The 15,225-nt window shown below is 39.8% G+C and overlaps 1 protein-coding gene across 1 annotated transcript in view; it reads left to right on the top strand.

The window, feature by feature from the left end:
- The window catches only part of NAV3 (neuron navigator 3), a 236,497-nt gene that overhangs the window by 196,579 nt on the left and 24,693 nt on the right, over positions 1 to 15,225 (top strand). The window contains 7 exon segments of the mRNA XM_033163206.1: positions 4,475 to 4,558; positions 6,455 to 6,566; positions 8,980 to 9,101; positions 9,628 to 9,648; positions 10,804 to 10,976; positions 12,320 to 12,385; positions 14,177 to 14,330. Of these exon segments, the coding sequence (XP_033019097.1) occupies positions 4,475 to 4,558; positions 6,455 to 6,566; positions 8,980 to 9,101; positions 9,628 to 9,648; positions 10,804 to 10,976; positions 12,320 to 12,385; positions 14,177 to 14,330 (732 nt within the window).

Below are 15,225 nucleotides of genomic sequence, written 5' to 3'. Positions count from 1 at the left end.
TTAAAATAAATCTTAAAAAATAAGGCATGAACTGTCAAAAACCTGAAGACCTCCCCCACATATACTGTTACTCAAGGGAAAATGTACCATTGTTCCATTTAAAAAAAAATTCAATAGCGCAAGACAAGTACCCAATTTAAATTTTCTGAAGTATATATTTTTTTCTCTCTCTGTAGAAGTGACAGTTGCCTAGCGATAAGCATTTCAAACATGATATTCATAATGCAACAAAAGTGCTTTCTCTGTTGGAAGGCAATTGTCAATTCTAATGCTGATATTATTTGATTGGTGCTTTTTAATTTAAAAAGTGAATTTTGCATTAATATTTAGAATCAGACAATTAAAGAATTGTAGAGTTGGAAGGAAACCCTGAGGATCATCTAGTCCAATCCCCTGCAATGCAGGAATCTTAACTAAAGCATCTATGACAGGTGGCTATTCATTTATTTATTTTTAAACAGAATTTATTGACATTTTCATAATATAACACAAACCCAACCCCACACCTACAAATACCAAAACAAATACATATACACATAATGTCAGGATTCTTCTTCTTATCTATATACTTTACAAAAAAAAAAAATTCTATTTCTGAATCTTGACGTTTGACTTCCCCCGCCTATACACCTTCGATTTTAAATCAATATACTATTTCCTTAACAACTTTTCTCTATAAAAAATTTAACTTTACTTAAAATGAAAAAAAACACCATTATCTTAATCTTTGCATTGTAACCTAAATCTTAACCAAGTATTCTTATAGCTAAACTTATTTCTTCTATCCTTTAACATGCTGCTTATAACTTAAAATTCAATATCTCCTTACTTATTTAAAATAAACTTGTAATTAACAGACTTCACACTCCGATTTCGACAGGTGGCTATTCAACCTCCATGGAAGGAGAGTCCATCACCTCTTAAGGGAGTCCATTCCTCTGTTGAACACCTCTTACTGTCAGAAAGTTCTTCCTGATGTTCACTCGGAATCTCCTTTCTTGTAACTTGCACCCATTGGTTCAAGTCCTACTCTCCAGAGCAGGAGAAAACAAGCTCGCTCCATCTACCATGTGACAGCCCTTTAGATATTTGAAGATGGCTATCATATCTCATCTTAGTCTTCTCTTCTCCAGACTGAACATACCCAACTCCCTCAACTGTTCCTCATAAGGCTTTATTTCCAGACGCTTGATCATCTTGGTCACTCTGCTATGCACATGTTCCAGCTTGTCAATATCCTTCTTAAATTGTGGTGCCCAGAACTGGACACAGTATTTCAGATGTGGTCTGACCAGGGCAGAATAAAGTGGTACTATTATTTCCCTTGATCTGGACACTATAATTCTGTTGATGCAGCCTATAATAGCATTGGCTTTTTGCTGTTGATGCTTGTGGTTTACTAAGACTCCTAAAGTCTCTTCACATGTATTACTGGCAAGCCAGGTGTCCTCAATCTTATATTCATGCTGCTGGTTCTTCCTGCGTGAGTGCAGAACCTGACATTTGTCCCTTCTGAAATTATTTTTGCTAGTTTGGGCCCAGTTCTCCAATTGGTTAAGGTCATTTTGAATTACAATTATGTCTTCTGCAGCATTAGTTACCCTTCCCAGTTTGGTGTCATTTGCAAATTTTATAAGCACCCTGTGAATTCTTTTGTCCAGGTCGTTTAAAAAGATGTTGAAGTGGAGTCTTCCTGTGCTTATGATACTGTCTTGCTGTCAGTGGGATCAAGGTGGTTAGAGCAGGCTTCCTCAACTTTGGCCCTCCAGATGTTTTTTTGCCTGCAATTCCCATGATCCCTAGCTAGCAGGACCAGTTGTCAGGGATGATGGGAATTGTAATCTCAAAACATCTGGAGGGCTGAGGTTGAGGAAGCTTGGGTTAGAGTGTGCCAATATGACTTTCTTCTTCCTCTTCCTTCCTTCGTGGCCTTATAGATTGGAGCCACCAGTAGGGCTATAGAGACCCTAGTATTGTCCTTATATGCCACTTCCCCATCTTTTCTGGAATGCAGCCATGCTCCCCAGTTAGTGCCACAACTGAGTTACTTGTAGCATATTCCTCCTGGAAGCATTTGATTGTATTCAGTGAGATTTGTAGATCTTAGATACTGCAAAGTCTGCTTTCATTTATATTCTTGGCAGAATATATCTGAGTGAAACAAAGCAAGATCTATCATCATTTGGACACAGTTATGTTCGTACTTCAAAGTTATAGCATGTCAGTGCACAGGGAACATGCATTTTATCACAGACTTCTAAAAATCAATATTTTTGACATAGTTATCATTCTGTGAAGATCTGGGCACAGTAGTAAGCCCATCACCTTTATAGTGCATTACAGGAAATTTACTGTGGGGGTGGGAGTCGGAGCTGTACACAGAACTCAAGTTACCTGGACAAAACCAACTTCTGGTATAATTTCGCTATCTTTAAATGTCATATTTATCTGGACAAAAAATATTCTCATTTGTTTCTGACAAACATTACTCGGAAACTTAACTATAGGAAGAGGAGAATTATTTGTCAATAAAGTTAACTTGTGCATTTGTACAAGGAATAGTGCTAAGATGGGGTGCTGAGGGAAGGGAGAGCAAACATCCGAGTGGGAGAAGGCCAGAGATTGGTGTATACTGGCTTATACTTGGAGCCAGTGTAATTCTTTCAGAATTGATGAACCATAGTTCTGGTCCCACGTAGTAACCTTGCCACTATACTTTGAAACAACCATGGTTTCCAAACAGACTGGCCTCTCCAACAAAGTGGGGAGATCACACAAATAAAGAGTTCACATTCCTGGATATGCCTTTGAGTGTTTGGTTCACATTATTTTCATGGTATAAAGAGGTGAGGCACCTGATGGCTTTTCCAGTAGGTATAATGGGACCGGGTATATTTCTCTGTTCACAGAATAATCCCCAATTCGGTTTTATTCATTGAAAAGCATTGTTTTAATAACAGCAGCACAGGAGGTGGATTCAGATGGTCATACCTGTAATACATAAGACTGCAGTTATATAGTATCCTGCCTAACATGTTCACTTGCCTTAAGATGACCTTTCCCTTAGCCTAAAAATGCTTATTAGTTGTCAGTGAAAATAAAATTCTCATGTTATGTTATCTTCTTCTGAGCGGACTTTTTCAACCCGACTCGTGTATATTTAAAGCAAGCAAACAGAAGCATAGCCAGTCTTCTTCCTGCTGTGAGACTATATTAATATTTCACACTATGTTTGTTTTCTATATCTGAGGGAGTATTCGTACTTGCTGTGCTATCAAATTTGACCCTCCCCCCTTTAAAATGCTTTATGAGTTTGGAAAGTGCATACAAAATATATTTAGCCAATAACCAAACATAAAAATAGACACATGTATCCCTTCTGCACACAATTATTGGTCCATTATTGGTTCTTTTAAACTGGCTTACTGAATAAAGCAAAAGGGGTGTGGGGGAGTCTTTTGAATGCACATTTTAGAGGAAGGGCAAAATGGGAAAGCAACAGCAGAGGATGCATTTTGAATTGGATTAGTTTTATCGGGTGATTACGTTACTGTTATTGTAATTATTAAATACACACTTTAGGCAGAACCATGACATCCCCTCTCTCACCCACCCCAAAATTTACTGGGCCTTGTGGATCGTAAAAATGCACTGAGGGGTTTCATCACTTTTTTTCAGCAGGTAACCCTTTAAAGCGTTTCATGTGAATGTTTCATGCTGGCAGTGTGCACCCCTGGCAGTTTCTATTTTCATGTTTTCCCCTCTCCTTTTAAACTTTTTGCTGTGCCTGGGGTGGCAAAAGTTGAATTTTGTAGCTGCTGCTTCTCCCAACTGCTGACTGCCATTATTCTTCCCCAGAAGGCCCTTGAATAAAGATATAACAATGTTTGTAGAGCAAAATGCAGGTCTGTGAACTTCGGAATGCTTGAAAGATGGTTTAAAAAGATTCCCTACTCTTAGTAGGACTGGGGGGGGGGGGACTTTCCAAGAAATTCATTCAACAAATCTTTCCAACAGTTTTGGGTGCTCTTTTAGGCACCCAAAAACCATTTCTAGCAGAAACTAGAAACATTTTAAACTGCCATATTTAAGGGTTGCTATTCTATAGCAAGTCCAGGTGAAACATGCTCTTGTTAAAGAATGCCCAAATAATTGTACTGGGCAAAGCATCACAACTGTACAATTGATAGGTTATTGCACCAAAGCTACAAAATTCTACAAAGAAACTGTAATTGACACTGTGTACTACGAACAGTTGGGAGTAGCGTCTGCCTCGTGCAGATAGGAAAGTGCAAGAAGGTTGGAGAACGATTAGGAGTTTAAATAGAAGTAACTTTTGATGGTGATGGTCATGTAGGGTTTTTATTTTATTTTAAAGCAGAAGTACATTCAAGCATATTGTATAGATTTTGTATAGTGCATTTGAGACCTATTGACATTTGACTGACTGCCCACAACCCCATCTTCTTCACAGGCCCATCTCGTAGCAGCTTTTGAAAAGAGCTTAGGAAATATGACGGGCCGGCTGCAAAGCCTAACAATGACAGCTGAACAAAAGGTATGTTAGAAACAGCAGATACTTTAATGTGGAAAACAGTTCTTGGTTTATATTAAAGTTTGTATTGAAGGCTGAATGAAAGGACAGCTGTAAGAATAAACAGGCGGGTGCATCAATTTTATTTTTTTATGACTATCGATGCTGCGTGAAAGCTCAATAAGAATAGCATTGCACACCATCAGATTTAGCCAAGCTATATCAGAGGGCAGTGTGATGATAAAATCTTTCATTTCCAGATTTTAATTAAAACATTTGTGACTCTGAATTTAATCTGTATTGAAAGATCAAGCAACAAAAGGTGGTCATAAACCAAGTGGAGTGCTTGTTCCAGTCTGCCAGCATTGTCAGAACGCTAAATATTAGACAGAAGTGATATTACAAAGATAGAAAAACCAAGCCAATAGCAAGTGTTATCTTGGAGCAGCTGGGGCTGGATTTGGTTTTGACTCTGCTTGTTTTGCAATACTTTTAAGTCAGGGTTGGGAAACTGGATCTGGCTGATGGACCAGGTCCTCATCTCCATAGGCCCTCCTGTCTGTCAGTCATTTGCTGTCACAATGAAATCTGATGATCCATTTTTGCCCACGAGGTTTGAAAACAAACTATGAGGGCAAAAAAATAAATATAAATGTGGACAGTGCTTTCCTAATGCTGAATAAGATTTCATACCATTTGGACAGAAACATCAAAGCTATAGGTTGCAGAAAAGAATTGGCAGGGTCCCCCATTGAAAAGTGCAGAAGGATGAATGAATGCTGCTCAAATTGATGGTTTAATGATGGGTAGAATGTTGATGTGTATGAGATTATAGATTTTTTCCCTTACTTTATGATTTTAATGATGTATTTATTTAGTCCTGGGACCATTTGTTGAGGAGCAGGTTATTAATACTGTAAACAAAATAACTGGAAAATGAAATGAAAGCAAAGGCAAAGGCAAAATAACTTTTCCTTGAACACCTCTTGTTTCCAGTTAAGACATGTGTGAGGACTATGTACTCAATTTGGCTGCTCCTGTAGGGATAGGCTTATGGCAGATTTCAGGCTTGTAGGATCTATTTTGTCTGCTAGTAGATCCCTAGGGTCCATCAAGTAGGACCAGTTGGGGAGAAATGTGGCTGGGGAAGAATCCAGATGCAAAGCAGTGGCTTGGTAGTAATACCAAGGTGGTGGTGGTGATACCAGTTACTTCCTATAAATTGTACATTGAGATAACCTATGTATATACAAGTGCAGATCTACACCAAAGTTACTACAGACCAGGGATCTACTACAAATCCACCTTCTGCCTAAGGACACACAAGTGAACCACTCTAATAACAATAATTTCTCAAAAGGAATTTCTTCCAGTTTGATCTTTCATCTTCTATAAAGCTTCAGGCTTCCTTTCTCAAAGAGATTATAACACTGGCAGTGACTTCAATAAGCTTTCCCAGACATTTGAGCATATAAGCTTTTCTTTTTCTTCTTCCATGTTGCTGCTAAGGTTAAATTCCTTCAGTAGCTTTAATCCTCATTATATAAAATGAGAAATAGAAACAGAAATGTTAAATGCAGTTTAAATTAAAACTGTGCATTACACTTGTTAAAACCACCCCCTACCAAGTGAAAAGATGAGTTACATTGCTTCATTTCATAAGAAATCAAATACATTTTAATAGATGTTTGTATTTTTTTTCTTCAAAATTCTTGGTATGCAGTATTTTATAGAGATAAATAGCTTCTAACCTGATGGTTCTGACACACTGTATTAGCTGAGTTGAAAAGCATACATGATGCCTAATTTTCACCTGAATTTCACCCAAATTACAATGCAAAAAGTGCATTTTGACCCCAGTGGGGGGTGGAAACCATAGTTACTCTGATACTTTTGTGACTTTTTCTACTGTTCCCAAAGGAATCGGAACTCATAGAACTACGAGAAACCATTGAAATGCTGAAAGCCCAGAACTCAGCTGCGCAGGCTGCTATTCAGGGAGCTTTGAATGGCCCAGACCACACTCATAAAGGTATGGATTACTGCTGTTTTTTCACTGGGAACTCATTTTTGTCCCAAAGAAGTGCTAAGCTACTGGCTTTCTGTTGTTTGGAAGAATAGCCTCTCTCTCAAGTTTTGATCTAGTTGTATTTGTGGTGTTTCCACTAGTGCTGTGTGCCAAAACCTGTCCTCCAGTTTCTCGAAACCTTTCTTCATCTGCAAAGCAATATTCCATTTTCCTCCCTCTTTCCCAGAGTACTTTAGAATTCATTCTTTGGTTGGTGCAGGGTTGAGCTTACTCTATTGCTGCAAGGTGGCCATGGGTGGTGTGTTCCCCCCCCCTTTCCATTCAACTTCTATCCAGCACTCTGAAGTCTGCCTGGTTGCCTGCCCTTGCTAATCTGAAAATACCTTAGGGAAGTCCACCAAGCTTTAATTGAAGCATGGTAGCCTGAGAGTCTGGCTACCAAATACTTAAGATTGGTACTCCTATCTCTTTAATAATAAAAAATACTGCACTTAAAAGGAATGAACAGCTATCAGATGCAAAGTAGGCAGCCTCCCCACCTTCCCATACTTACAGGAAAGCCCAGCTGCTGAGGATGGCATGGGGTTTTCAGGAAACCTGGGCACCCAGGAAGGCTGCAGAGTGCAGATCACTGGAGAGACGATTGGTACAGTGAAATAAAGGACACTCACAGCAGCCCCCCATGGCCACCTTGAAAGTAAGGTAAGCTCAAAAAATAAAAAAATAAAATAAAAAAGCCCACTGTTGAAAACTGCACTGAAAATTTCCCTCCCTGTTTGACATTTTTCTTATGCAGTTTCTTTTCTTACTAATTGACGGAGAATGGCTGAAAAACATGTAGGATAAATTTTCAGTCACAACAATTCAAACACAACATGTAGGCTAATAGTTATTAGAGAAATATTAGAGAATTTTCAGGACAGAACTAGTTTCCACAGCTGGAAAACTTCCATGTGTCATTTATACACAACAGAATTATCTGACTTCTCTTGAGGAATTAGTCACTGGCTAAGTCTTGATAACCCCTTTAATGCTCTTCTGCATGTGCACCTTGTGCATAGCAGTGGGAAAATGTTCCAGCCAAAATAAATTAGTTTTAAGTCGTACCTTGGAAGTCTAACAAAATCCATTCTGGAAGTCTGACTTCTGAAACGTTCAAAAACCAAAGCACAGCTTCCAATTGGCTGCAGGAGCTTCCTTCACTCAAGCGGAAGCCATGGAAGCCGCGTCGGACGTTTGGCTTCTGAAAAACATTTGCAAACCAGAACACTCAGTTCCGGGTTTGCGGCATTCAGGAGCTGATTTGTTCAGAAGCCAAGCCATTTGACAATGAAGGTACCACTGTACTGCTATGTTCTTTCCACAATTCACAATTACAGATTGAGCAATAAGTATAAGAGTGTTTTCATGGTAAAAGTCCTCCTGATTTTGGAAGAACTTCTGTGTTGCTTAGGTACTGATCTCCACTATCAGGGCCGTCTTACCCATAGACGCTAGTGGTGTGGAGTGCCAGGGCACCAAGTTCTGGAGGGTGCCAGGCAAGAGTCTGGGGAAGACCGAATGAGCATGCTGAGTGAGCAAGGGTGACTACGCCGCTCCCACCAAGTGTCGGCTCGGTTTTTTCCCTATTAGCCTGCAGGCGCCGAATTCTGCAGGGCACCAGAAGGCTAAAAGGGAAAAAAACTGAGCTTGGCGCAGGCTTGGTGTTTGTCTTCGAGCCGGGCATCAGGTGACACGGGGCTCCGCCGGCTCACTCACCACTCTCGCCCGCCTCTGCCATGCCACGCTGAAGCAGCGCTGCGGCAGGAGCCTCCGCCTGCCGTGGCCACCACAGCATGAAGCAGCCAGCTGAGCCGGGAGGCGCCACGTCCAGCCTCCACCTCTTCCCCACCGGAGGAGCCGTCCACAAGCCGCTGCCCGCCTCCTCCAGCCCTGCAAAGCTGGGCGCGTCGTCGGCATCGGCATCCCCTCAAGAGGCTTCTTCCGCCGCTGCTGGTGTTCCTTCCCTAAAAGAAGGTTGACAACTCTGGGAAACGGAGGGGGGGTGCCGTGCTGGAAGGATCTTTGCACCACAGTGCCGGATATGCTTAAGACGGCCCTGCCCACAATCTAGTTGTCCAGGGTACTTGCTTCTTCCCATGCTGGTTGTTTCCACTCCACATGAAAGACCCTGGCTAGGGAGATGTGGAGACCAATTAGGTGGCTTTCTACACTGAGAATAAGTGTCCCACCAGAAAAAAAAGATTTTCCATAGTCACTTCTACAAGTAACAGTTTATTTGCATTTCCCTGCTTCCACAAGAGCACTCAGTTTTAGTGGAATTTGGCATTCCACGACATTTTTAAACTCTAGAAAAGGGGGAGGGGCGGTCCCTTGGGAATTAAGGCACTTCCAGATTATTATTATTATATTATAGATCTGCGAATACGGCGGCAACATTCCTCCGAAAGTGTTTCCAGCATCAACAGTGGCACCAGCCATTCAAGCATGGGCAGTGGTAATGATGCTGATTCAAAGAAGAAGAAAAAGAAAAACTGGGTAAGCACTCTAGAGATTTAAATTTATTGACTAGACTTTTATATGGCTTCCTTCTTCATAGATAACACAACAGCGCATACAAATAACCCTTATAGTGGTGTCCTTCTGTATAATTAGCTGTTGATAATGCTGTGGCTAGATAAATAAGGATTTGTTGGCACCTAGTGAGGTATGATCATTGGCAAACAAAATATATTCAGATTGATGTGTAAGCATGTGAAAGCTTAGATAGATAGATAGATAGATAGATAGATCTAGTTTTCTCACTCATTCTATAAAATAGGTCTACTGTCTGGAATGTTTTAGAAAGAAAGCCAATAGAAATGTTTTAAAGATGGATAAATATAAAGTCTTTGATTTGAGAAGAACATACACCTATCACAAGGGCTTCAGATTTTAGTGGAATAATGGAGAATTTACTTTTGTTGTTTAAAATATGTTTATTACACAGGTAATATTTTAAAAATACTGATTCCAACTTCATTCCCTTGATTTGTAATTGCACACTCTTTCATGTTTCTGCAAGGTGAACTCTAGAGGAAGTGAGGTGAATATAAATCCCTGGAAAATTTGGCATGCATCTCAAAGAACTCTATCTTGGCATGATTGCTATTCATTTTGGCAGTAGGCTTTTGTACCCTTCTAAAACAAATTATTCTTTATGTCTCCTTAGTTTTTTCTCTATTCATTTTACCTCAAACTTTGAAATCTAGAAAGGGGGAGTGTCGCCAAAATCCATTTCTTTCTTATTAGAACTCATAAAGTAGAATGAATATAAATTATGGTAACTCAATCAAGTACTTACACTCCCTGCTCTTGAACTAATATTCATAGAACAAAGTGATAATGTGCTCCAATGTTTAGTAGAAGAAGCATTTGGGTAATCAAAGCATCTATTTGGGGGAGGGGGGAACACACTTTCCCCCTCTGTATTAATAACTTGTGTGTTCGTAAGACGCTTTTGACGACTCGAAAATACCTGCATAGTGCTCATTGCACCCATAACGTTTGCCATCTCTACTCCTGAAATAAATGGCTCTTTGGCTATTCTGTCCCTTTCAATAATGGATAAAAAAACCTTCTAGAGCAAAAAAAAAAAAAAAAGCAGTGCTTATGCATATGAACTTGCTTCTTTAAAACAGAACTGCAGTAAATACCTCCTCTTTCCCCAACCCTTTCAGCTTCTTAAAAGGCAAGCATCATATAACAGCTTAAAATATGCTTATTTCTGATCCATGCTACTGTAGAAATAATAGGGTCAAACTTCTAAAGAAAAAAAAACAATTTTGTATAAATGATGCACAAAATCACATTGATTGGAATGTCTTCTGAAAGTCAATAATTTTTTTAACAATGTGGCTATTTAAGACCAGTCACCTTAATGGGAATGTCAGAGGAATGGGATTTCCACAGGAGGTGTAGGGTTTTAAATGAGCATCTGTTTAGCTGTACCACTTGATCCTGTACCTTTTCCATAGCGTTCAGTGTTTGCGCTGTGCTCACTTGATTTTTAAAAAAGCACTCTATTGTGTTCTTAAAGATACTGTATTGCACATGTTAATACCCTGCTTAATCTATATGCACTTAACCACAGGCAGTGGCTAGATTAGCATCTGCAAACTAACTTTTCAACAAAACGTAAAGTGAACCAAATGATCAGAGATAATCCAAAAAAGTCTTAATTTTCTTTCTTTTTTCCTAGCTAAGAAGTTCATTCAAACAGGCCTTTGGGAAGAAGAAGTCCACAAAGCCTCCTTCCTCACATTCTGATATAGAAGAAGTCACAGATTCATCTCTTCCATCCTCACCCAAGTTACCCCACAGTTCCGGAGATTGTGGGTCTACATCAATAAAGCCATCCCAGTCGGCATCCGCGTATGTTTTCCCTCTTACTTAGAGAATAGCCATTTGTTAAAGAAGCAATCTTCGATATAGTAATTGGTATTTCAGAAATACTGCCTCTGAACTTTCGGTTCTGTACTTTCAGTAAGTTGTTGCCTCTCAACCACTCTCTCGGTTAAGACCTTAATTTGTTGTTTAGAAAATTACCGGTATCCCTTGGAAAATGTTACTTCTCATCCTGTGCGTAGCTGTATTCAAACTGCACAGAGAGGAACTCTTGCTTCCATTGCTTTTCCACTTCATGCTACCTTGAAAAAAGCATTGACCTTGCATTCTTTTCCTTTCCATGTTTTCTTGGTGAGGGGAGACATACCGTACCTGGCTCATGACTCTTCCCTGCCATTCTACTTTTCTGCCCCCAAGGCACCTCTGCTATAAAACAAAAACAAAAAAACAATGTCACCTAAAAGACTGTTGAATTCATCCTTGTAAGCTTTTGTGACAGAGCCCGTTTCATTCAATGCATAAAGTGTCCTTGGATGTTATACATACATACAAACAAATAAATTGTATATATGAACACACACAAACATAAAAAGAGGAGAGGTCAAAGGCACAACAATTCAAGAGAGCACGTGTCACTTTACTGTACAAAATACACGAGGAAACAAACTCCAGGAAACAGGGTAGAAGATGAAATCAGAGAATATGTCTTCCAGTCCAAACAATTAATGAACTAGCAAAACAAGATGACCCGTTTTTTTTAAAAAAAAATACTTTAGCACTTCCTGTAGTGAGCCAGCTAATTCTTTATCAAGTTTCATTGTTACCACCACAGAATGCACATCCCTATTCTTGTTAGATGCGTGCAATTACAATTAGCTATGGTTTTGATAATCAAGTTACATCCTAAAGGCACAGCCAATAGTGTTTGCTGCTTGCAGGGTGTTCTATGGCTTGGCCAGTCAAAATATAATATATTGTCAAAAATATTATTGCATCTGAACATCTGCTTTCCTAAATGATGTGTCTGGTTTTGCCTCCTAGTCCTCAAGTTAAGCATTTTAAAATCAGACTGGAGCAGACTGGAGCGCACTGTCAGTCTTTTTATTTGCAGTCTGCCCATGCATTTGCCTTGATGCTACTTGGGATAAATGAAATCTATGTAAGCTTTGGCATATTTTGCTTCTTTGATTTATCATTCCATTCAAACCTCCACAAAAAAACCACATTTTATTTTTATTCTGCTGTGTAGTGTGCTCCTTTTGTTTTTGTTTTTTTTAGTTTGTTTCTTCCTTGGACCTGATCTCATTTTCTAAACCATTTCCTTTACTTTCTGTCACTTGCATCTGTCTGTCTATTGCATGTATATGCAGGTCATCCCAAATCTGGGCTCCAAAGAAAAGGCAAAACGGTCACGTGATCTACAAACATAGATCCCGGTAAACTGGCATGTGGGGCTTGGAATTACATGTCTAAGAACTAGACTGAAGTGGTCCATTTGCCCTATCAATAGGCAGTTGTAGTCATTCCATGAAAAATATAAAACATTATAGCACTATCATACTGGATGTACACTAACACATAATAATGTATGAGTGGGTGGGGGGCCTGTAGCCCCCATCAGTTCCAGCACGGCTAGAGGTCACGAATGATTGTCTGGTGGAGGGCCATAGGTTTCCCATCCTTGATATCTAATATGTGGTATTGAAAAATTTGAGCAGTGTAGACGGGTATTGTTCTAGCTTAGCACAGCTGTCATCCAAAGGACATGTTTCTATATGTTCATCTAGGAAAAAAATGGCGTATTTAAAAACTGAATTATCTTAATATGTATCTCACATGGTTTCAGAAAAGGGGGCATGATCAAGATTCACTTGCAAGGGCTTTATTTTAATTTTCATTTGCTTGTGGAAAACTCTGCAATGTATGGAAGAGAATAGGGAGCCTCTTTGCCACTGAGCTATTGGATTGTGATTGTATCCTCTTTCATAGCAAAAGAAAATAGCATCAAGGCAGAGTAGAGAACGTCACTTTAAAAAAAATGTATCAATCAGTCTCCACAAATAAGTTGTTTTGCCTTGCAGTTATATTGATAATATCATCTGTTCTGCAGCTTAGTACACATTTCTCTCAAATGTGGAAATTGTAAGGGAATGTGACACTGCAGTTGACTATACAGCCATGTGGAAACCATTGCTCCTGCAATGATCTGGTAGAAGCAACGAGCCTCCCTGGTTTCTCTTTTTGCTGATGGAGGGGCCGCATGATGGGACTGTTCCATATGATGAGTTCCCTCTTTGTGGCTTTCACTGTGTGGAATCACTGCCAAAGAGAAGCATTTCTCAGTAGTCTACACAAGACTGTTTCCTATGTTCCAGCAGCTGTGTGAAGACTGCTGAGAAACTCTTCCCTTAGGGGAAGTGATTACTTGCATGTTTGAAATAATGATCATAGATCAAATTCCATAGCATTTGTTACACCAGCCATCACCTTAAATATAATAATATAGGGCTAGCCAAAATAGTGCTGTCCAAATGTTGTTGCCATAATAACTCCCATCATTCCTTATCTTTAGCCCTGTTGTCTGGGGCTAATATGGAAGTTGTAGCGCAGCAGCATCTGGAGGGTGTCCAATGTTTGCCAACCTTGCCATATTATATCAGTGGAAATGGTCCTCATATTCAGCTAGAAGTCAGGGGTTGAGTAGTCAAGTAACAGCTACCAGATGTGGAGTAATCAAGAGATAACAATGTGTGGGTAAAGCAGTCCTATACTTTTGCATTATACTTTACAGAGAACATTGCAAAGCTAAACTAACTTCATTTCAGCTCCAATAGTTTAATTTTAATCACTGCTATTTTGGAAGATAATTAAAAATTGCATTGCTTTCATGAAAAGTTAAATAAAGCTGCTACTGTTTTGGCAAATAAAAAACAGCCCCTTTCTACTTTGGGAGGAGTGAAATAGCCATGCATAATAATTATGCTTCGTACAAAAAGAAAATGTTAGATCTACTTAGGAAAGCTATAAAGGCAAGCTTATAATTTTATCTGGACATTTCCCCCCTTTTCATGTTTTTTAAATTGAACCCATTCACGTAGTCCTGCTCCTAGAGAGTTACCAGCAGCAACCCTTTTTCTATTCTTTGATACAGAATAATAGCACGTTGCCTTCAGAAGCGAGCGTTCCTTTAATCTTCTGCCTCTCTTACCTTTTCCAATTCTTTTTAGGATCTGCGAATGCACAGAGGCAGAGGCTGAAATAATTTTGCAGCTGAAAAATGAGCTCAGGGAAAAAGAGCTCAAGTTAACAGACATCCGTCTTGAGGCCCTCAGCTCAGCACACCATCTTGACCAGATTCGAGAAGCCATGAACCGCATGCAGGTCAGCATTACTCACAAAAGCCATTTCCTCAAATCCCTGCTGCAGTCATCATGGGTTGAACAGAGGCATGGAATGGGATCAGTAGAAATAATGTAGCTGAGATTTTAGTGGGATTGAAAAATAATGTAATAAGTAACCGAATTAGACTGTTAGATTTATGTCTCTCTCTAAAAGGTACTATTTTGCTTAGTGTCCCTGTCTCTGTTATTGGCAGTGATCCCCTATAATTGTCTTTTCCACTGCAAAATGCTAGTAAGAAATAACCTACTAGAATCTGAGAGGCTTCTGTAGCTTTAGAAGAGTGTTCGCTGCTTCAGTAAGAATTACATCAAATTTTCAGGGCAGCTGAAGGTCTTCATTTGCCTCTTAATTCCTTGGTCCTACCATTTCCCATTTTGCTATTTTACTCTGTAACATTTTTTTCTAGTGATCAGCTTCCAAGCTCGTAAAATTGAGTCACAAAGTCTAGGACAGGGGTCAGCAAACTTACCGTGCCTCGGGCCAGTGTCTCCACCGCCAATTGCGCGGCTGGCCAGAGGGCAGGGGAGCACGTGCCCATACGCGTGCGCACATGCTATTTCTGGTGCACTTCCAGGTCAGAGGAGCACCGGAAATAGCTTGTGCACATGTGCACGGGTCTCCTCCAACCCGGATGTGCACTGGAAATAACGCTTGCGCATGAGCCAATGTGGTGTAGTGGTTAAGAGCGGTAGACTTGTAATCTGGTGAACCAGGTTTGCGTCTCCGCTCCTCCACATGCAGCTGCTGGGTGACCTTGGGCTAGTCACACTTCTTTGAAGTCTCTCTTTTTTTATGAAGAATTTATTGGCATTTTCATAACACAACACACACCCAAACCCACACCTACAAATATAAAACAAATACAAATACATAT

This window comes from Lacerta agilis, chromosome 10 (genome assembly GCF_009819535.1).
Source record: "Lacerta agilis isolate rLacAgi1 chromosome 10, rLacAgi1.pri, whole genome shotgun sequence".
Classification (NCBI taxonomy): domain Eukaryota; kingdom Metazoa; phylum Chordata; class Lepidosauria; order Squamata; family Lacertidae; genus Lacerta; species Lacerta agilis.
Note: the sequence above shows the minus strand (reverse complement) of the source record. Positions and strands in the feature narration are given on the sequence as shown.